The sequence below is a fragment of the Rissa tridactyla genome, chromosome 9, assembly GCF_028500815.1.
Source record: "Rissa tridactyla isolate bRisTri1 chromosome 9, bRisTri1.patW.cur.20221130, whole genome shotgun sequence".
NCBI classification, from domain to species: Eukaryota; Metazoa; Chordata; class Aves; order Charadriiformes; family Laridae; genus Rissa; species Rissa tridactyla.
The window spans coordinates 11,788,124-11,810,869 of NC_071474.1; the positions used below are offsets into that span (position 1 = coordinate 11,788,124).

General features: G+C 44.2%; 1 protein-coding gene across 10 annotated transcripts in view; it reads right to left on the reverse strand.

Moving 5' to 3' along the window:
• PDE8A (phosphodiesterase 8A) overlaps positions 1-22,746 on the reverse strand; it is a 169,110-nt gene that overhangs the window by 131,391 nt on the left and 14,973 nt on the right. For 7 of the 10 annotated variants that reach the window (XM_054215150.1, XM_054215145.1, XM_054215149.1 and 4 more), the window contains exon 1: positions 7,842-9,433. The exons of 2 other annotated variants lie outside the window; for them this stretch is intronic. In XM_054215150.1, the coding sequence (XP_054071125.1) occupies positions 7,842-8,102 (261 nt within the window). In that variant the 5' untranslated portion in view covers positions 8,103-9,433. Of the gene's footprint in view, positions 1-7,313; positions 9,434-22,746 lie in introns of those variants that run through there. One more of the 10 variants, XM_054215153.1, reaches the window with a different exon arrangement.

Consider the following 22,746-nt stretch of genomic DNA (forward strand, 5'->3'; position numbering starts at 1 on the left):
TTAGCATAGCTTTTCCAAACAAAATCCTTATGAAGAAGGTTTACTTTGTTCATCGCTTACTGAGGTTATTCGTCTGATTAAATTTTATTAGAGATAACAGAACCTCAAACTGAAGGACAGAAAGATATGGTAAATGTGTAACTTTAAAAACACGTCGTCTTCTAGTGGCAAGTAAGACGGGGCCTCAGAAAATTTCCACCACATCCCAGTAGGGAGCTAAAGGTCATTGCTAACTTGAAGTTAAAAACAATGGGAAGCAGAGGATGTCATTCTTTCATATTTGCCCAGTGATTCTGTGTTTTCTTTGTATGGATTTACTTAGGAAACTGGGAAATGTAAAGAACAATGAAAAGATTTCAAGGTTACCATTTTTCCCTTAACAATATCAGAAAGCTGTTCATGTTGCTATGCAAGATGTTTGATTTATAAAGGAAAATACCTCTTACTTGAAAAGGTTTGATCTTTTCAGGCATATAAAATGTTTGAAGTTTCCTGTGCGACTTTCAAATGAATGTGCAAAATAATTCTGCTTTTGCAAAAAGAAAGAATTCTCATTTCCAATTATCAGAAACAACTTAAATCTGTTAAAAATATTATTTGAAAAACATTAATTTATATCCTGATTTGAAAAAAAAAAAAATCCTTGAAATAGCATCCATTTACTTTACTCAGGAATGAGACATATCTGGCCAACAAGGAGACTGTCTTTACACCCACAAAAATATGCCATCCTAATTTCTAGGGATCTAGTACTCAAAAATTGTCTATCATGTAATAAAGTAGCAAAACTGAAAGCAGTATTTCCTCCTTCTCCAAGCAAACATGGGAATCCTAATTGCAAATCCTTCTCCAAGCAAAGATGGGAGTCCCTAATACTGGAATGAGAATATTTTTCATTAGCAACAATATTTTATTCCCAAAATTGCTTTTAAATGTTGAATATTCCTTTTTTATTCCAAGTTCTTTTGCTTGCAAGGACATTAACTCTCTACAGACATATGCAGACTACCTTTACTCTAAACCACTATCAAAACCCATCTCAAATCACCTTATCAACCACGTTCAAAATAGGTAACTTAATTCACGTCAATGTATTTCCACCTCAAAAGGTAGGTTCTAGCCCTCGTCTTTTCTCCTGAACAAAACCATACATGTGGGAGCTGGTTTAAAGAATGCCAAGCTTTTTACTTTATGCAGAGTGACAGACTTAAAATTTTACAAGGAAGAGGAGAAAAGGGCCTGGGAGTTTGATTTGAGGCCAACAGTTCAACCCATAGTAAAAGGCGATGGTCTGGAAGAATGCACAAATTAGAGACTCCGCTATTTAATTTTGCAGCATGTGTACGAACATCATTTATTACATTTTGGCCTTAACAGTGATTTTAAGAAAGAACCTAAAAGGGGCTGGATGCTGAAATCATTCTGAAAAGCAAAGGGCTTTAACAACATGACTTCCTTGATGCCTTTGAAAAATTAAAAATCTGACTCTGGGCAATGAAAGTATTTAGTATGTCATGCACGTTAAAGCTACTCAATTTGCATCTTGTCATCCTGTGCCAATTTAAATTATGGTTAAACGAAGATACCTGATTATTTTACCCAATGGACTGATAGCAATGCGTAGAATGTCACAGGGACAAGCAAATTCCTAGTGAACCTCCACTGGATGAATGGGTCTGACGTATAAAACATTGCAATTTACATGGAAAACTGTGCTTTGGACATGAAATCACACTCTCTGTGCAATCTCGGAAACATTGCGAACAATGTTTTCATTCCATCCATGGCTGGTAAAGCAGTTTACAATGTGGGCACATTATATCCATACACACCACCAAAATAGAACACAATGCTAAATTGTTCTCCTATGTGTGCAGGTGCTTCTGCGGTCCCCTGACAAAATGACGACTTACGTAAAGCTTGTCTTGAAACAATTTCACCTTGGGGCCAGTCTGCTCATTACCATATTTGCTTTAGGTTTCTTTCACTTTTTTTGCTGAGAGCTAGTAAGAGCTTTAGCTGTCCGTATCTCTAAATATTTATTTCCTCTTTGAGGACTCATTTGAAAGTCGGTTGGTATTCCATCTGCTCAAAAATGGAATATTTTCAACATATTGTTACTATCGCTTAATAAACCCAATTCTGGAGTCCTTTCTCAAGGTGATAGCCAAGAGATGTGAACAAAAGTTCACATAGTAACTAAAGTAAAACAGCAACTTATCACTGTTGGTAGTGGCAACTGTTGGATATAACAATTTCAATGGAAGTTACAAATAATTCTCATGCAAATACCTCTCATTTTCTTGACACGGACATTTACTTGAACATGAGCAACAGATATTAAAGGATGCAATAAGGGAAGCAAAACAGTTTCCAAACAGTAATTTTTTTCTAAGTTTCAAGTGAAGTATGAGCAACTTTCTTAATGAGACAGTCTTCACATTCTCATAGATTGTAAGCATCTTCTGATCTAAAATTCACTGAACATGAAGTATCTGTAAGTGGGTGTAACCACCATTTCATATATTTATATTTAGACTTAGCATGTTGGATGCAAAATCTTATTACTGGCACCTTAAATAGCAAGGCAATGCTGGTACCCTGCACTGGAATTTCACACCACGTGTGATATTGGGAATGGCAGAAAAGGAGAGGGAACTAATAAGTTTATCAGCTCCCATTCTTCTGCCTGGCTTATAAGGACATTCTGCAACTAGAAAGTTTCTCACTGTGGGTGTACTTACACTTCACTCTGAGCCACACAATTAAGAATACAAAGGGTACAACGCAGTATGATAAATACCTAGAACTGTAGAAATAAAGGCTTATTTTTAATACTTCCTCTATTGACACACTTGGGTGGCAGAAAAGGAAAAGCTTAGAAATTAACTACCTAAAATGGCCAGGGAAGAGACACAAAGCAAGCTCAGACCAGGGGCAGCGAAGAACAATGCAAAGGGCAGAGAGAAGTCAGTGTTCCATGTCTGGCAGATGAATTTACAAGTGAAAGGAGTTTCTGTGAAGTTTTTGTTTACCAACAGTAAGTACTCCAAAAATTCAGGGTCTAACCTCGCTCATCTCAGTCACACAATGAATTGTGTGACAATTCACTGTGTGAATGAATAGGATGGCAATATTATGTGACAGAGGCAGTGACACAATTTGCATGAGTTGGTTTGCGTGACCAGGAGAGGTACCAATAATAATGCTTTAAAAATTGAAAACACAGCTTATGCTATCACCTGTATGCTGCGAGTGATTTACAGTTTGTTTTTTCTCCAGTTTATACTACAAACAACAGGAAATTAAAAGGTAAAGATAAAAAATAGACTTAAAGATGAACCCAGTTCACATGTTGCTACACCAGTTCATATCACTTAAAAATTAGACTCCCTTTCCCTGGACAAAAGGGTTCAGGCCTTGCAAGAGCAGCGTAAAAAACATCAGCCTGAAAGTCTGAAGCCGTCAAGATTGAGGCAAGTTTGTGTCTCTCGGCGTGGGAAGGATCCCGTCGGTGGAAGCGAGGATCTCTGTGCAGGAGGGCTGACGTCAGTGGAAGCAGGAGGGAAGCAGCGATGGGAGGTTTGTCAGGGAAATGATCGAGGACAGTCTCAGTGGGAACAGGGAGGAATCAAGAGAGGGTGGATGGCCTCAGTGGAAGCACGGACACTTTGTGTGGGAGGTTCAAAGGGAGGGAGAGCTCATGTGTTCCAAGGGGAAGGAATTACCAGACAGGCAGGAAAAGAGCAGACAGCTTAACAGACTAAATAATGTGCTGTTAAATGCTGAAATGAGATCCACTTCAGCACTGCAGGTACGGTATAGCGTACAGCCTCCTGTATGCAGAATTATGCAACCATTGGTTTACAGTGACTGTAAAATGCTCAGGCAATTTCTCAGGGTTTGAATGAAGAAAAATTACTGGCTGTAGGGCCGTGGATTTAAACTGGCTGTGCCATATCAGCTGATAAATTAAAAGGCTATTTCACATTTAGCCCTGCTGGCTTAGGACTACTTCTAATTTAAACTAAAGGAAGTTTGTATTTACTCTCTGATGCCCGTGTACCCAAATGCACATATTTCTGCGTTAAATATACATGACAGGGAGAGTTACACAAGAGAAGAGGAAGGAAATCTCACGTACGTAAAAGAATGACAGGGCAAAATAAATGCGCAATGTATGTGCTACAGTGTATGCTAGTGCACTGTACTAGAGTGACACACACACGTGATGTTGGGACAGCATATGCTTATGAATACCCAAGTAATTTTTAAAATAAATGCCCATGAAGTCCTTATACCATTCCAGCATTTACTCCACTTATGCTATAGATTAAACAGAGGTATTATTCTAAAGGTGTTTAAGCAGATTTCTATAAAGCCAAGTACCTTCACCACAGATTCAACAACACAAATGTCTGAAGAAAAAAAATCATAACTAATATATATGAAAAGATAGACTATCACAATTCTGAGTCCACTTTCCTGACATTTTTACAGCTAAAAAAAATAAAAAAAAAAAAACGAAAACAAAAAACCACACCACAGGAAAACTCTCCTTTGCAACAGTACTGGGTGTCATTTGATATTCTTAATGTAGCACTGGATAATCAAACTTCAGTCACTGTTTCTAAGTCTTGCTCGTCTTTCACTGGGAAAAGTACTAAATTTAAGCTGTGGAGTCGATACATCAAAAAATTAAGGGAAGAGTTTTCATGGGTGGTCCACTTTTTAGATATAGCACTTGGATTCCAAGTTGCTAATGAATTTTCAAATTAAAGCTACGTATGAAATTACTAATTAAGGAGGGAGATACAGGTGCCATGACCAAATATGATTTATTAAAATGGCTCCTCCATTTCTCGTATACTATCACCATACTCATATATACCAGAAATAGGTATTATGGCATTTATCAGTGCACACACAGACTTTCAGGACTGCTCTGCAAATTTGCTATGGATAAACTTAGGTTTTTCCATATTAGGAAAGAACAGGTTAACTTTTTTAGCTACGTTTTGTCAACTGATGAAAAACACAAAATATAGTATGCTCACACCACACACCCCGAAAATGATCCCCTACTATTTGACAAGAAGAAAGATATAATAAGACATAAACATAAAGCCAGACTAAGTCAGGGGGGTTATTAGCAATATATATAATGTCATTTTACAGTTAGCATGTGTTATTTCTTTTTATAACACTTTCTGACTTGAAAAACGTGCGCTATAGCTAACAAACCAATTCAATAAAAGTTATTGCACCACCTGTTATACATATTTTAATAAACTTAATGCTAATGCCAGCCAAAGTGAAAAAATACGATTTACACAGGGGCCAAGCTTTGTTCTTAGCTCTCACATAGGAAAACTCCTTGACTTTAACCTGTGCATATACAACAAAAGAATGTGAATGAGTTTCAATTAAAGTGCCCTGAAACCAAGTGAAAGTGCCATTCACTCAGGTTACTGGCTATTCATACAAATTCTGATGATAACACCATTGGGCAAAGCACAAAAGGTTTGTAGCATCTTCTGTTCGCATGAAGGTATCCCAGGGGCCATAAAGGGTGTACTACACACTGAAGAATAGCAATAGTTCCTAGTAATACCCTAATTCTTACAGTTCTTCCTCAAATCAAAAATCCTTTTAACTCCAAAACAGTACAACATCCTGCCCGATGCTCCTTTTGGCTTCAGTGATTTCAGACTCCTGTCCCTTATCGTCAACGTTCTCACGCTTTGTTTCTTTCTAAACAACTTCACTGTACTGCAAAAACTGCTCTCCAGTGATAGCGCAGCCCTCTCTCCAACACAATCTCTGAGATAACGCATTTATCTAGCGCCCTAAGAACTGCAAATCTGATCATGCTATACCCACTAATCATAAAAGCAGAGAATGAAATACCATGCTGCTTTATAGCTCTAAAGAGTATTATAGGATTTTGCACATGAAAATCATGCAGATGTGAAGCGTCCAACAGATTTTGTACTCAGCTGATCACAAACAGAATTCCATTCTCATTTCTCAAAACCCATCATTTCACATCGATGTGCTTAGAGTGATGACAAGGGCAGAAAATATGAGAGAGTGATAAAAATCAGAATGACTGCCAATGAGATTACAGTATGCATATGAACCACCATCATTCTATAGCATCTGGCTGAATTATCCAAACCTAGTAACAAAAATTTTTACAAAGTTTTTGAAAGCGAACAATAAAATTTAACAGAACTAAAACTGCTTCCCAAGCGTGCTTCTGGGAACAGGTTTTGGAGTTAGTTTTTTCCCCATAAACAAGCACACAGAAGACAAATTTACAGAATTTAGATTTTAAGAATCTTTAGATTTTTGTAATGTGCAATCATAAACACAACTAAAAATTCAGAGGGCAAAACAACTGTCAGGATTCTGATGACAACTAAAGTTTACTTACTGTGGTTACTGTGTTAAATATACCATAAGCATGTCTATGGTGTGTGAACAGGGACGTGAAGTTCAGTTTCCTGTACAGTGTTATTAACACAAAAATTTAGTTTAATGTAACACTATTCAGCTTCACATTTTGCCTTAGGTATTGTTAATTCCTCCTCCAACTCACTACTTGCAAAGTGTCTTCATTTTCTAGACATTTTTTAGACTCACATGAACCGAGATTACTATATCTGGAGGAAGACAATTGAAGAAAATCACTCACAGTACTGAAAAAAATTATTCCAGGTCAATACTTTAGAAGCCGTCTTAATGAGCACATGAAAATCCTAAGAAAACTACAAATCATAAGTTTTTGTGAGACTGTAAAATGCTTGACATTTAACTAGTTCTTGCCTGCATCTCAAGCCAGTATATTCACGGCATGTGTATTTCGGTTCCTATCACGGTAACCCAGAGCAGATCAGCCATGTTATATAATATCCCCTGGGCTGCTACAATTCGATTTTTTTTTTTTTTGTATTTGCAATTACTTATTTTCACACGGTAGAGAAAGTTCCCCCCAAAATGCAAAAATATGGAATAATCAAAACCTTATAGCGTTAGGAACTACAGTACAACCCAAAACCAAAGAGGCCATCAACAGAAAGTAAACAGACAAGCAAGCACTCCACACCACTAACTCTCTCACTTTAAAAAAAAAAATATAAATCACAAATTACAATTTCTTTAAGTATGTGTCTGTCGACTTCATACAGCCTTGTGTTGTACCTCTACATAAAAGTATGCACGCTAATGCACATGCAAAAAAAACCTCCAAAAAATACCCTATTTGCAGCAACAGACAAGGTCAACAAGTTGTGAATGTAAATCAGTACCCAGAGCAAAAACCGCTGTCGCTCTCCTTTCAACTTTCTGAATGGAAGAGGTATGCAAATGGCTCAGCCCAGGTAGCAGATGGCTTCAGACTGCGCTTTGCTTCTGCTTCCAAACAAGACAACAAGCACAAACAGCAACACTTGGAGGACCCAGCACAAACAAACGTGTCCAGGAGCCGGTGGCAGTGCAGCTCCCAGGCACACAGAGTCCCACCACCCGTGGACAGATGGGCCCTCCCCATCCAGAAGCGAGACCCGTGCCCCTGCCTCTAACGATTGACGAGGACGATTACACCGCTCTCCTTCCCGGCATTAGCAAAACTCATTTTGTGGCATGAAGAAAGAAGCTTGGGTACATCTGTAAAGTCGTTTCATGAGGCTGATTAGTTTATAAACGAAAGTAATAGCTCAAGCCAGGAAAAGCTCCCCCGCAATCTATCGCTTCAGCAGGGAGACTCCTTGGGTTAAACCGCTACAGCCAACTCCTGTTCTGAGAGAAACAGTGCTTATGTTTAGCACCCTTTTTACCTTAACACTGGATCTGCTGGTCTGGGTCTCTGCCTCCATGCTCTGGCTGTTCTCCCTCTTGTCTTTCTTAGAGGAATTAGTCCTCACCTTATAAGTGGATGTGTTGGAGGATTTAATGAATAATCCTGGGACGGGGTTGCCTTGCTGCTGTTGAGACATGGTTGTGTTGGTCTGGTGAGGGGAATTGCACTCCTCAGACTCTTTGCTACTGTGATAGACCACTCTGCTGTCAGAGATGTGGATGCTTGGAGCACAGCCCATGCTTTGTGGCCACCTGGGGAATACTTCTAAATTGTATATATATATATAGCTTTCCTTCCCGTTGGTATTTTCCCCCTGCTTAATTTTTTGTTAACAGGTTGAATCTCTTTCCCGCGTCTCCGCTACACTCTGAAGCATTGCCATCGGTCCCTTCTACACCACCAGAAACGTGTCTGTTCTCCTTGTCCTCCAGGAAAGGGGTCCTTTTTATCTCAATCTCAGCAGTAGGCTGGGGAGCTGGAGGAGAGGGAAGGCGTGGGGGGGAAGCAAAAAAAAAAAAAAATCATAAAAAAAAAATCAAAAACCGGTCGACTTCATATTTTCACAGATTATTATTAATTTTTCTAAGCCATCTGAGAATTTTGGTAGGGTTTTCTTTCCTTCTGGGGAAGAGAAAAAAAAAAAAAAAACAAACAAAGAAAGAGGAGGTGGGGGGAAAAAAAGGCAAAAATAAGGAACCCCCCCCCGAGCCCCAAACCACACGCACACACACCCCAGCGTCTCCGCGGCCGGGCGCTCAGAGCGGCCGGGGGCACTGCACCATCTCCTCCCGCCTAGTCCGGAGCACGGCGCATTTTCCACCTGGGTTCGCAGAGCGTTACCGATTAACCCGGGCAGGGACCGGGCCGGGGGGGGGCCGCTCCCCGCCTCCTCTTCAGGCAGCGCTCGCTCCTCGCTGTCCCGCTCGGGGCCGTGCTTTGGCGGAGGGGGTGGGGGGGGGAAGGGAGCAAAATAAATAAATCTTTAAAAAAAAAAATAAAAATGAAGAATCACCCCGCCGCCCCGAGGAGCCGGCTGCGCCCCTCACGCCGCGCTGGGCATGTCCCGCGGGGGTGACATGCAGGTTGCCGTCGTCTCCCCCTCAGGCGGCCGCCGGGCTCTCCGGCGGCCGCAGCGGCATCCCGCTGCCGGCTGGGCGCCGCGGGAGCGGAGCGGGGGGAGCGGGCCGGGCTGGGCCGGGCCGGGCGGCGGGGGAGCTCCCCCTCAGCGCCCGGGGGCGGCCCGCGGAAAAGCGGGGCACGGCCCGGAGGGCTGCGCGGAGCCGCGGGAGGAGCCGGCTCGGCGGGCAGAGGCATCAAAGGGCCTCCATGTTGGGGGGGATTTTTTTTTTTTTTTTTCAGAGAAATGATGCGGGGAGGGTGGAATTTAAAAAAAGGGAAAAAAAATTAAAAAGCGGGAGAAGTAGAAGGAAAACGATCCTAGCGTCCCATCCCGGCGGAAACGGTTGCAGCGGCGAGAGCTCTAATTCCCGGGGCCGTGGTGTCCGCGTCCCTTGCAGCAGGGGAAATGCCTCTCTCCTCGCAGCCGCCTTCCCTCGCTCTGCGCCCGCCTTGTTATTATTGATGTTCCTCAGCAGCGGCGGCGGCGGCAGCGGCCCCCACCCCGCCCCTCCCGCCCTCCCAACGGCCGCCCCGCCCCGCCCCCGCTGGCGCTGCCCCGGCGCTTGACAGCGGTGCAGCCAATAGAAGCGCCCGCCCGGCGCTGACCTCCGGCCCGCGCTGACGTCAATGCAAATCAGCCGCCAACAGCCAATGGCGCGGCCGTCCCCCGGCTCCGCCCGCGCGAGCCAACTTCGAACGGCCGCCCGGCGCGCGCCCGGCGGGTGGCCGCGGGCCCGGCACCGGCACAACGGCAGGCGCGCGCCACCGCCCACAGCCGCCCAACGCGGGCCGGCCCCGCTCCTCGGACCGTCATCCCGGCCCCGCCGAGGCGCTGCGCCCGCTGGTACGGCTTGTTGTCACCGGCTGAGGAACGTCTCGGAGGCGACGGCCGGTCAGGGAGGGCCAGATGGCACTTTGGATTGAGGAGCAAATATCGGAGACGTGACTTTAGTCAATAAGCTCCAGCGTCTGCGGAGGAAAAGCGACACATCGCAGAAGGAAACTACTTAAATAGTGCGTCCAGCAGGACTGGGGCAGTGACCGTCCCCCGTACTTGGCACTGGTGAGGCCCCACCTCGAGCGCTGTGTCCAGTTTCGGGCTCCTCACTACAAGAAAGACAATGAGGTGCTGGATCGGGTCCCGAGAAGGGCAACGGAGCTGGTGGGGGGTCTGGAGAACAAGTCTTATGAGGAGCGGCTGAGGGAGCTGGCGGTGTTTAGTCCGGAGAAGAGAAGGCTCTGGGGAGAACTTATAGCCCCTTCCAGTACCTAAAGGGGCTACAGGAAAGATGGGGAGGGAGTGTGGGCATTTTAAACTGAAAGAGGGGAGATTTAGATTAGATATTAGGAAGAAATTCTTTACTCTGAGGTTGGTGAGGCACTGGAACGGGTTGCCCAGAGAAGCTGTGGATGCCCCCTCCCTGGAGGTGTTCAAGGCCAGGCTGGATGGGGCTTGGAGCAGCCTGGTCTAGGGGGAGGTGTCCCTGCCCAGGGCAGGGGGTTGGAACTGGGTGACCTTTAAGGTCCTTCCAACCTAAACCATTCTATCATTCTATGATCACTTGATGCAGACGAGAGCACCTTATAAGATTAGGAGATGCAAAGCCAAAAGTCAGTGCTTTTGATAAATGTGTTTTTTCAGGATAACCACAGTGCTTGCACTGTCAAAATGCTTTTCTTTACATCTCATAATTGCTTGGGCTAAGGGCTGGAAAATCAAGTCTTTCCTTCCCTGATCTCTCTGCGACTGTGCAGTTTCAAGCATAAGCAATAGTCACATAAACTTCATCCACCCCATTAATTTAACCTGTTAGAACCAGAAAAAGACACTGGCTCCCTGTGGTCTCTTATCACTTTGGATGCCCAGTTAAGATAATCTCTTGACAATAAATGAAGGGAATGGCTTGACATACCTGCTTTAAACAGTGTCCGCTGTTTGGAGAGGGATCTTGTCCTCATTCTTTCCTTTATGTTAAACATCATTTACTAGATCCCATTAATAAGAACACACTTCAGTGCAGCTAGAAAGAGGCTGTGTAAGAAGAGAATGCTGCAATTCCTACTTCTGCCATTAACCACGAGTATGGGCTCTCCTTCAGCCTTAACGGATCTGTCAGCAAAACTGCTATTGCATTTTATTTCTGGTGGCACTGGAGGAGTCAGAGACAGCAAAACTTCATTTTCAGAGCTCCACATTCAGTTTGCAGTGCTGACACCTAGAGTTAAGCTTTCTACTTTGTAAAATAAATGGGTTTGATTTGCAGCTACTCAAAGATGGAATGTACATTTCATGGTGTCATTTCAAAAAATTTCAATATTAAAAACATCTCTGCTTTCCATTTTGGAGGCAAACAATTTCCCATTCAATTAATATTTCAGTTTATCCAAATGACAGACAAAAAAATACTGAGAGGTGGAGAAATGCTTCGTTCAACATTGTATAATAATAGACTAACAAAACAACAAAGGGTACATGCAGAAATGACGTGCATGACCTTTTTGCCCTTTTTCAAAAGTTTTTCCACATTAACCCTAGGCAGATTATTTCTGATTATTTCCATCTACAGCCTAACTTCAAACAAACAAACAAAAAAGCCTCCATTTGAAAGTTTTTCAGATGAGAACTCACACTGCCTTGAACAGGAGGATGAGGTGAGCACAAAATGCCTGAATGATCCCCTAGTAGTCTAATAAAAGCCACTGAGAAATCACTAGAGTTGTTGCTACACTGATGAAAATCCAACTAAAGACAAAAATTGCTATTCAAACAAGACACTGGCACAGGCATTGGCTTCTTTCTCTTTAATTTGAAAACATTGGTGCTGTTTTTTACTGCCCATAGAAAAATACAGTGGAAAGTACAGATTTACCCACAGCACAGAATCAGGGAGAAGGGGTGAAAACATCAAAATCATTGCCAACGGTAGTCATTTGTCACTACGCTATATGAACTCTGTGGATAAAGGGGCTTGTTCAAGCTTATTTGCTGAAGTGCAGCTCAGGAAACGGTGGGCCCTATTATTCAAAAAAATGAAATAGTGCAAAAGAGCAGAGGAAGAATAGGAGCGTAGACACTGGCAGATTAGGGCTGTGAGGGAAGTGCAAGGTCAGTAGAGAGTCAGTAAGTGAGAGGTCAGAAGAGAACCAGCTCTAGGAGACAGCTGGGGAATGAGAAATAACCCAGCTGGGTTATTTATGGAGAATAAGGTTGAATTTCATTCAGGATTGCAGAATAAGAAAGAAGGCTAGGAAAGAGCTTGAAATGATTGTTATCAGCTTCGTCTGTAGGCAAGTGGGTGCTGTGGAAGATCAAAGTACTTAGAGAACAAATACATAAGCTTAGACTTTAAAAGGGATTGAAAATTACAATATTCAGCCACTTCCCCCTCCATCTCATAAACAAATTATATTGGATCCTGCCAGTTTTGACAAAAGACTGAACAAGACTGACAAAACACTCACAGCTCTCCCCCCAAATTTCCATAAGCAAAAGCACTCCCCCTTGATGCATCCATTTCACACAAATCTTGACCATTTCCCATTGCACATTGTAAGAGTTCGTGCAGGAGCACTGGGACAATTCATTCCTGTCCAGTTACATAAAAACAGAGAAAAAGTTTGGTGCCAAAATCCAATTCTGATAATATCTTAGTGCACAGGACACTGACAGGCAGAATTATGCAGCAGAAATGATGGACTAACACCTGCATGAATCACAAATATCAGTGTGCTTTGGAAAAAATGTTGAGCGATGGCAGAGCAAGCGTGCCTGCAGTCCTGTGAGCACAAGGCAGGAATCTTGATATGAGATTACTCTATGTGGTTTTAATTGCTTCTCCCCCCAGGTCAGCTGTATGTTCCAACTGTGCCTTCTGGCCTTCTGAAAAGTTAGGCAATCCTGCTGGCCTCTAGGCCAGGGAAGGAGGCAGTGGGAAGGAGGAGGAGGAGGAGAAACTGTGGAAAATGTGCCAGGACACAAACAGCTGAATGGACTCTACGCTGCTAACTACTGACACATGCAAGCTGTGACAGAGCTCATCTCTCTGGCCCCAAGATATTCTAGAAGAGAAAGCAGGGACCACGTCCTGCCTTAGCCACAGATTAGTATGAGCCTTACACCCCACGAGCAGGCCAGGGTACTTCTGCTTGCTTGTGTAGAAGCAACAGCTATCCTGGAAATGGGCATTTTCAGGTGACGTGAGACGAGTATAAAATTTGTCCTGAGATAGATCTTCCCCAGCTCCTGGAACGTACAGAAGTACAGTGGGTTTCTTTTCTGCATCACTTTCTTGGTGTCCTGAAAAGCCCCAAAGCAATTGACAGAAGCGCCGCTCCGAAGCCTGGCAGGCTGTCTGGCTCGCTGTTGTTGCCTAATTGCGATTGCAGAACACAGACAATTGTTTGTACCACTTGGAAATATGGGCCTTCAAGACAGTCTAAGTCAGCAACTTTTTCAACCCTAGCACCAAAGGCATTCAAGTCTAAAGCTCAGATCCTTCATGTATGTCACAAGCTTCACCATCAGAACTGTTGTCAAAATGGCTTTTGCAGCTGTAGTTTACACATGACACTCACTGCTGCTCAGTGATCAGCAGGATAGACACACTATTTCTGGCAGAAAAATGTACCCCCTTTTCCACTGTACCTTCTTTCCACTTTGATTACCCTCTTTGCTGCCGCACAATGTGGAAGTCTCTTTCCTAACCCCGTCCTATCCTAAAGATTTGTCTCTCATATTTCTTAGTCTCTCCCGCTTCCTCCTACCTTTTACTCAGATCCTTTTATTTCCTCCTCTAAGTACCCCTTTGTCATCTGCTTTCTCTTGACATTTCCTGCCCATCAGACCAAAATCCTCTGCCCAGCCCCCCCCCTTAAATCTCCACAAAAGCTCCCCATTTTTTCTGCTTTCACAATCTTCGATCTGTCCAACACTTCTCAAGCATCCTCCAGCATTACACCTTCTCTACGTCATTTCTTGTAGGCTCTCCCCAAATCACCCAAGAGCAGCAACTGCTTGCATTGTAGATGCAGAGTGAAGGTGATCAGATCTCTCTGCCACCAGCTTTAATGACTGGGCACAGGACTTCAGATGCTGCTGGCTTACAGCAGGCTTGGCTGAAGCCTGACTTGAGTGGAGCAAGGCATATGCAGGGAAAAGGGGTGACAGCACAGCTTCCCTGAATCTCCTCTGCCCCAAAGGAAGCTAACGCTGGATCTGGTGGCAGCTGAGACTGACACCCACAGCGTTGCTGATCTCTCTAGACACTGTGGCTATGGATCCTTGGACTAATCTGGGGCCAGAGCAGATTACAGAGCCCTTACCGCTATCTTAAAGTCTCACAGGTTTTCCTCTCCCTTCCAGTCCTCTCTTCCCAAGGGTCTAAGTCCTTACCACCTAGACCAGACCACCACCTAAACCTTATCTTTCCAATCCCTGATCCTGGGAGCCCTACGCATCCCAGGGAACGCAGCGCCCACGGGATGCAGGAGGCTGCACTGTAACACCCAGCTGCTCGGGCAGTGCCAACCCCAGAGTTCAGCGGGCAGGAGGAGGAGGGCTCTCTGAGCTGCTGCTGCCAAAGCAGTCTCCAGCAGCTCCCACCGCCTGGCCTCGCCTCCAGTCAGCCAAAAACTTGTGGGGAAGGGAGGAACAAAGCACTGTCATCCCCACCCACTCCCCTATAATTATCCTGTGCTTCACAAGCAGGATTATCTATCTGGATACACAGTGCCATGCAGCCAGCTGTGACCATAGAGAATTAGCTGTTCCCCTCTTGTAGAATTTTCCCTTCTCTCTTCCTAAGTATTTTTAAGCTAACTTACGTGCATTTAGTATGCAACCCTTTCAGTTTGTGATTTACTAAACCAAAGATGAGAACTGATCCTTCTGCTAGAAAACTGATCCCACTTGGGGGGGTGGTATATCCAATTCTTACACCCTACAGGCCTTGCTGCCTGTTGTCCCTCTGCTTCCCGAGGCTATTGGATCCCCCCCAAAGCTAGCCGGCCTCTGGCCCAGTCCCAGAGTGACCCCAGCCTCAGGACCCTTCAGCCTCATAAATTGGCTCCTGATGCCACAACCCTTATATCCCATTGTTACCTGCCTGGATCCAGTAAGAGAAAGCAAAAGAAAATCAGTAAAAGAAAGAAGCAATCCAGATCCTCCATCAGTAGGTCAGTATTCTCTGGTCATCAAAGCTAGAAGGACAAGCTCTTAGTCTTTGTCAGCCTACCCCCACAGCTGAAAGAGCAGGTCAAGCTAATGAGGGAAGACTCACTCAAGACACGCTTTCAAAACCACCAATTTTCTCTCTCTGACTCTCTTCCCATCTCCCCTCTCGGGTCCCCACTGCCTCCTGCCCAGCAGCCACTTTCTCACTTGCTCCTGGTTAACCAGCAGTGCTAGTGGCCAGCAGCCTTCCTTCCTGGGCCAGCATCCTTAACCCTTCCCAGAGAAAGATGGAGTAAGAGTGGCAAAGAGAACAACAAAATACAGAGCTAGAAACTCATCCCAGCAGTAAGGCAGCAGCAGCAGCTGAAAAACTCTCTAAAATAACTCTTTAAGACAGGCTGTACACCTGGAAAACAGGCGGCTTTCATGGCTGCTGAATTTATTATTTAAGGAACAGATCCATCATCTGTAGTTGTACTGAGCAGTAATTTATTATATATTCACAATAGCAAAAATCCCATGTACTGGCTGCGAGATTTGTGTTCCTAGATCACTCAAACATCTGAAAAATTCATCCCACAAACATGTCTGAATACAAGACAGGGAACTGGACCTCATCTGAATACTTAACAACTGTTAACTGTATTCTGAAGTACATTTCCTTTCCTTGGGCTAAACCAACACCTGTAAATACACTCAGTCATATCCGACTATGTACAGTCCTTCCTGATGTTAGGTCTTTCTGTGGAGCAAGGCAGTAGTAGCCTTACATATGTGAGAAGCTGAACCCTTAATTAACCAAGAGAAGCACACCCTACCATCAGATAACCCAGAGATGGTTGTGCAATTTATTACTCTCTCCAAATGTACCCCTTTTTCCAGGAATGCTTCACATGCAGTTCTTACATTGCAATCAGGCTCTGTGAGTAATGTTTCATTCATGATTCACACTATTTTTCGAACTGTATTCTTGTTTCTGTAAGCTCCCATCAGAGAAGTTGCATTCCCTGCCACTTGCCTGCATGCAGCTCTGCGTGCAGACAGCTGTGAAGAGGAATGTACAAGAATCCGACCTCTGCGGTGCCATGGCACAGCGCTCGTAGATCATGAGTCTTGTAAACTCCATTTTACAGCTGTCTGCACATGCAGCCGAGCAGTGGGAAGAGCAACACCACAAGAATTGCGAGAGGAGATGACAACTTGGGGGAGAGATAAGGAGAAACCACACTGAGGGCAGGTGGAGAAGCCAGACCACGTAAGTTTTCTGGGGATAGCTATTAAAAAAAAAAAAAAAAAAAAAAAAAAAAAAGAGCACGAGAGAGACGTAGGATGTGTCAGGGAGATAAATCTTCCGAGTTTTTGAAAAGGGGAAGGCAGCGCTGCAGGCTCACTCACCACAGCCCTAACAAACATAAATCTTACCCACATGGGCACCATCCTTCCCAATAGGCTCACCACGGCAGGCTGTGGCGCAGCGATCACGGAAGGATCTGTCATATTAAGCAGAACAGCACTTGGCAGTTTCTGTGAATGATGGTTACAGCCAGCACAGCTGGGTGCTGCAGGGGCTGACAGACTCTGTAACACAGTCACAATAGCATGTGCTATAAAAACAAAATTCACCAAAATGGTTTGGGAACGGAGCTGAAAAATAGTTTTAAAACATGTCCTTTAAACTCATGAGAGAATTCCAAACAGATGCAGCAGGGGGTGATCTGACGAACTGGGGCAGGCTGATCTCATTTGGCAAGACCTCCTGGGTCTGGTCTTACTGTGCCCATGTTGGTGGGTTCCTCATCCTCTGTCCAGAGGCTTTTTCACCTCCTCTCACTTGAAATACGCTGTGGTGGCATCTCTTTGTCTCCCTGACATACCTCCAGGGCACAGTTCTCTTTCCCAGCCCTCTGCAGAAATGGGACCTCACATTTCAGTGGTGGCAGATAACCAGGAGCAATGCTGCCCCTTCCCTTATCTCTCACATGCCCCAAGTGCTAAACACACCTTTTCCCACAGCTCCAATCTGGTTTACGCTTCTGGTTTCAGGGGTTTTCAGAGGAAACCAGTGCACACATTAGCTTTAGAAAGAATCAAAATAACCAAGCCAGAAAATTCACTACCACAACAAGTATACTAACCTGGACAAAACAATTAAAGATTTTTTCATCTCCTTGCACTCTTAGAAGTTCATTAGGCAAGCGTCTGAGTCATCTGAGAAGGTCGGGATCATCCCAGGCACGTGACATCTCTTCGGACGCCCATGCAGCCCACTTTCCTCTTGCTCAGCCCATATAAACACCCAAAAATCACATCTTCCTTTTGACAGTCTTGGGCATCAAAAGAAATAAGCACTTTTTCAACAAAAGCTCTGAGTCCTGAGGACTTCAAAATCTGACCTAAAGCAGTTATCCTTTTAAAGGAAACTAAGTTAGTAACTGTCCATTTCACAGATTCACCTGGGAAAAGCCATGTGGACTTTTGAGAGACAGGGATAAAGCGAGAAGGAAAAAGAAAGTATGTCTGCAACACAAGATGCTTACTGAAATGCCTGCAATAACCTCACTACAAAAGTTTTCTCCAAACACAGCCATGCTTGTTTTCAGCAGGAACAGCAAATCCCAGCAAAATCAGTTTTCCACTGGGAAGAAATACAGGTATTCAAGAAAAATACTACAAGAGATGACAGTCTAAATCCAGCTGACCCACATCAGGCTGAGTGTGTGCGCAGGCTTGTGCTGCACAGGGGCAGGCAGTGATGGCAGCTGGGTGGTACTCGGCGACTCAGCTGTTGCTGGTTATCCCGAGACTGGTTTATGGTCAGCGTGGGGTGCTATTCCCCACTTACCACATCCAGAGCTGCCATCTCACTCGCTCACTTTTCCTCGGTGCCCCCACATGCCTGTCCAGGTGGGCAAACTTCGCTGGTGCCTCCACCCCGGTTCCCCCTCCTGCCTTCAGGGGGGATTTGTAGGAAGCTCTAGGAGAGGGGCATTGTGAAACCCTTGCCTTTTCTTGCAGGTTTCACCAAAAAACAGCAGCGGATCAGCCTGAACTCATACCTGCCACTGACTAAGCAAGGCACCAATCATCTCTCCACTAAACGCCCCATGGAGATGGAGAGAGGAGAGACATAACAGGTCTCCTACACCCACAATTAATTCAGTGTCTAGGCAGGAGCCCAGTCCCGATTTGCCTCCTACCTTGGATCATTGCAGCAATGAGAGGATGCAGGACCAGGCCTCATTCCCAAACAGTATTTCGCTTTTGATTTTAAAACCGCTTGTTCATTTACCAAAAGAAGCTGGAGGCATCTCACTAGCTGAAACTATGTGTCCAGCTGCGAGGTGTTTCACTGATTATGTAACGGATGATCAAAAAGAAAAACAAATTAAAGAAGAAAAAAGCAATATAGCACATTCCATCCCTCATAGCCTTTCCGTTCAAGTTTTTATTAATATTATAAGCTAAGTAACAGGGAAAAGTTAGTATACAAGGACTGCTTGGAAGTGCTGTGGTTGGAGAGACACTGTAGGTGTACATGTTAAGTATTTAACACATTGATTTCTTTCATGCGGATGCTGCTTTACAAAACAAACCAGAGAAATGCAAACTTTTCCTGACTAGCAGCACAAGTTGTTGCACATTTAAGAACGGAAAAAAGGCACTAACGTGTAGTGATAGTTAGAGATATCCATCACTGTACAAATTACCTGCAGCATTAGACACCCAGATAGAAATCACTGACATGCAGGTTTAGATAAGAGGGAGCAGATCCCTTGTTTGCATGTGCTTTGTAAAACATGTTGCTGTTTATTCCTTTGCTGGCAAGCTGTGTTGGCTGTGTCTTAAAGTGTGGAAGAGAGCAATGAAGTACCACCAAAAGGTGACTCTCTGGGACAGAAAGGCCCCAGTGGAAGGGCCGGCTCTGCCCTGCTGCAGGGCACCCCGGGCAGCCACACAACAGCTCCTGAGAGAGAGCAACAGGGGCATCACCTCCCTGCGGCCCTTAATAGCTCATTGATTCAAGCCTCAGTCACAGGCTTTTAGTGCTGGTCAAACAGGAGGAGACATTTTTTTCACCACAAGATTGGTTTCCAAGAAAACCTAGACTTTTTCAAACCTGCTGATTTCGTACCTCCAATGCAGTGAGGTTAATGCCCAGAATCCCTCTTAAAGGTCTCCTTTGTGGTCACGACACGGCACGAAGATTTGCTTTTCTTTATTTGGCTGTTTATTGCAGTTTTGCATTTTCACTAGTACGGAGAACTCCATTAGTCCAGCTGCCTTTATCTTCAGTTTCTTGCTGCAACACTCAACACAGCATTAGCCACATTTTTAAAAGCTTCCTGTTAGTCCTAAAAATTTCACCCATTAGAGGAAGAGATGGACGTGCTAAATGTCCCAGAACTGTTTAGGACAGTCTGGTAGGGATACAGTCTTGGAAATCATACTTCAATCTCATTGCAGATGATAAAGCAGTTTAGCTATTTCTAGGCAACCAGGCTGCCTTTAGATATTGTTCTTTAGGTGTGTGGACATCACTATGACCTCCAGCCCACAGCAGAAGCATTCTTTGAATTCCCCTTCCTCTCTGTCAAACACTAATCATTTCTGCTTTATATTAGACTTTTTGTGGATGCCACTAATTCATATTCAGCACTTGATTACAGCAAGACCCAACTGGGCTGCATGGCTGTACCGCTCCGGTACCAAGCAAAATAGACTGCACACTCTCAGAGCAACCCATGAGGATGCCTGAACACACCCAGCCATCCCAAAGCATGCCAAGTAACTCCTCGCCTGGTATCTCAGAAGTATTAGGCTATTTATCAAAAATATTTTGTAAGCACTTTACCACATGTACCTAAATATTGACCTATATGAGGAATATATAAACACAACGATGAGGGCTGCTGGTTTTCTCCCTTCTTAGGATTTCTACTTTTATCTTGGGTGTTTTTTTTAAATTTTTCTCACCATTTTGCTGCACGACAACATTTTTTTCTTATCTTAATATAGTCACCTATTAATAACATCAACACATTAAGAATTAAGTAGGGCAGATAGATTGATTCCAGATTTGTCCCAGCATAGCATTTTATGTTAGATCCTTGGATTCACCCAGGGATGCGCCGGCAGTGCCTGGGCTCCCCCCCGGGTTGCCCAGAGGCTCTGAGGACAAAGTATATCAACCTTTCCAATTGGATTTTCTGAATTGGCTGTGCCTGCTCCCACACGATGAACTTAACAGACAAAGAACTGAAGCAGAGATGAAGAATGTGAAAATTATAAGAGTAAGAGAAAGTAAATTAAGCTGGGACCCTGCTAGACAGAGACTGAAGCAGGAATAAAAATTCTTTGTAGTGCTGTAGATTTCAGACAAAACCTAAATACCCAGACCAGTTTCCTCTCAGAGTATAAACTGATTGTACTTTGGCCATTTTCTCACCAGTTTAAAGCCAGCATCATATTTGTTACAATGACAGCAGATTTACTAATGAAAGCACTCCAAAAGACATTTTGGGAACAGAAACGGAATTTTATCAGACTAAATTCACATTGCACAAACACTGGTCTTTAAATACAGTCGCCTGCATCCACTGCATCATCGAAACGAATCTGAGGTAGCTCCCATTCTCCACCCTTACAAAAAGACAGGAATTACCCAGCTCATCCTCCACTTTAGGAGAATGTGAACTTCTGATAAAAAGTTTACTTTTGTTGCTCTGCCAAGTGCTAGGCCCAGAACTTGGGAGGATTAATAACAGGAACGGGCTGGAGACACGTGATTTAGCTAGCCTTGTTTGCAGTTCGGCTCCTTCGCAAGGTACAGCCTGACCTTAGGTGACTGTGGCTAAAAGGAACAATTATGGAGCTCAGCAGTGGAAAAAAAAGTAAAACAAAAACAGACAGACGGGAGCCATATAACTAAAAGAATTTAAAGTGTTCAGCTAAATTACGCACATTAGAATTCACTACATCCAGCTTTGTTAACCGCTTCAGTGAAAAAAGAACTTCAGAGGGATTATGGAAACCTTCACTTTCTTCCAGAACAGTTGATCTACTGCTTTCTTTTATCTCTTGAGCAGCAAATAAAAGTAAACTTTCATTTATCTAAAGTTATATGACAGACATACAGTAACACATCATAAATACTGGTTAATTTATGATTGTATTTCCTTACAGATGGGAAAATATGAATTGAGTGACTTGCCCTAAGTCACCTAGGAAGTATTTGTCATTGCCTGGAAGTAAGGCTGTAATGTGACCCCTCTCGCCACAGTACCCTCCTTTTAAACTTCAGTGGTTTCTGGGAAATTGTATATTTAAAATAGTTAATATAGTCAAGTAAAATTCCATACTTTTGTAGTACTTCTAACATAACCTACAATTCTGCAGTAAAGCTTTGCCTCTCCTAGAGTTAGCACACCTCGGTTAGTACCAGCGAAAAACTCCTTGGTATCAACCACGGGCTTGAACTGTCCAATAATCATCTAAAAGGCTTTAAACACAACAACTTTCTGATACATATTTAAGACTGGCCTTCCCTGAAGGTCAATTTATCATGAAAATGCTAGTATTAGGCAATGAAGTGAGATGGGATTTCGGGTAGCAGGTTTGCCCCTAGGAAGGAACGTCTCCCGGCTTTCTTACAAATGGGAACCACTGCAGAAAAAGGAGCTGGTGCACTGGGGAGACACGCATAGTGGGTTTACTCAGTGTCTGACTTGTACATGGGGAATAACACGACACTTTTGGGGAAGCTCAGAAACCCGCAAAGAACCTCCCTGCAGCTGTACAAGGAAACAGTTTTCATCTCCATCGGTTTTCTTAACTCTGCTGGTTTTAAAAACTTCCTAATTCTTGTTTGAGCATGGAACTGTTGGCATTTTCTACACAACAGCTGGATTCCTGTTCAAGAAGGACTTCTGGCAAGGTGAGCAGCAGGCACAGAGATGTGCTGGCGTGCTGTCTCCCAGCCTGCTTATGGCTCTCTGCAGCCAAATCTCCTGGAGTACTTGGGTGCTGGTACCCAGACAAGGAGCTGTAGGATCAGAAGCAACTCCACTGAAGCCATCGGAGATGATTTTGGTGCTCTATGTGATGTCTTTCAAACATTGTTTGTGGGCACAGAAAAACACCAGAGGCATGTCTTTGGGATATAGTCATCAAAACACAGGCCTCTCTGGACACTCCCAAATGCCCACTGCAAGCCACAGAACATAGACCTGCCGCCTGCTGATCTGCTTTGGAGAAAATTGCTAGGGTTGAGGGAATTTATTTTGTTCTGTACTTCAAGGGCCTCCTGTGGCCAGACGGACAGGCCGGATGCAGCTGGAGCACTCCCTCCCCTTCCTGGTGCAGAGCGGAGCCGGGAGGGCCGAGCACGGCTCTCCAACCTCCTGGGATGGCTCGCTGCGCTGCCCTGGGCACAGCCTTCGGGGGACAATCCCCAACCTTTCCACACCCCGGCCAGCCAGGTGGGGAACTGGTGATTCTTCCCAATTAAAGCAGCTATTTAGTCCTCTTTTAAAGTGTGTTTCCTGAGTATTGAGTTGTATGAGTTTAAAATTGGGCTTAGCTAGCCAGGGTG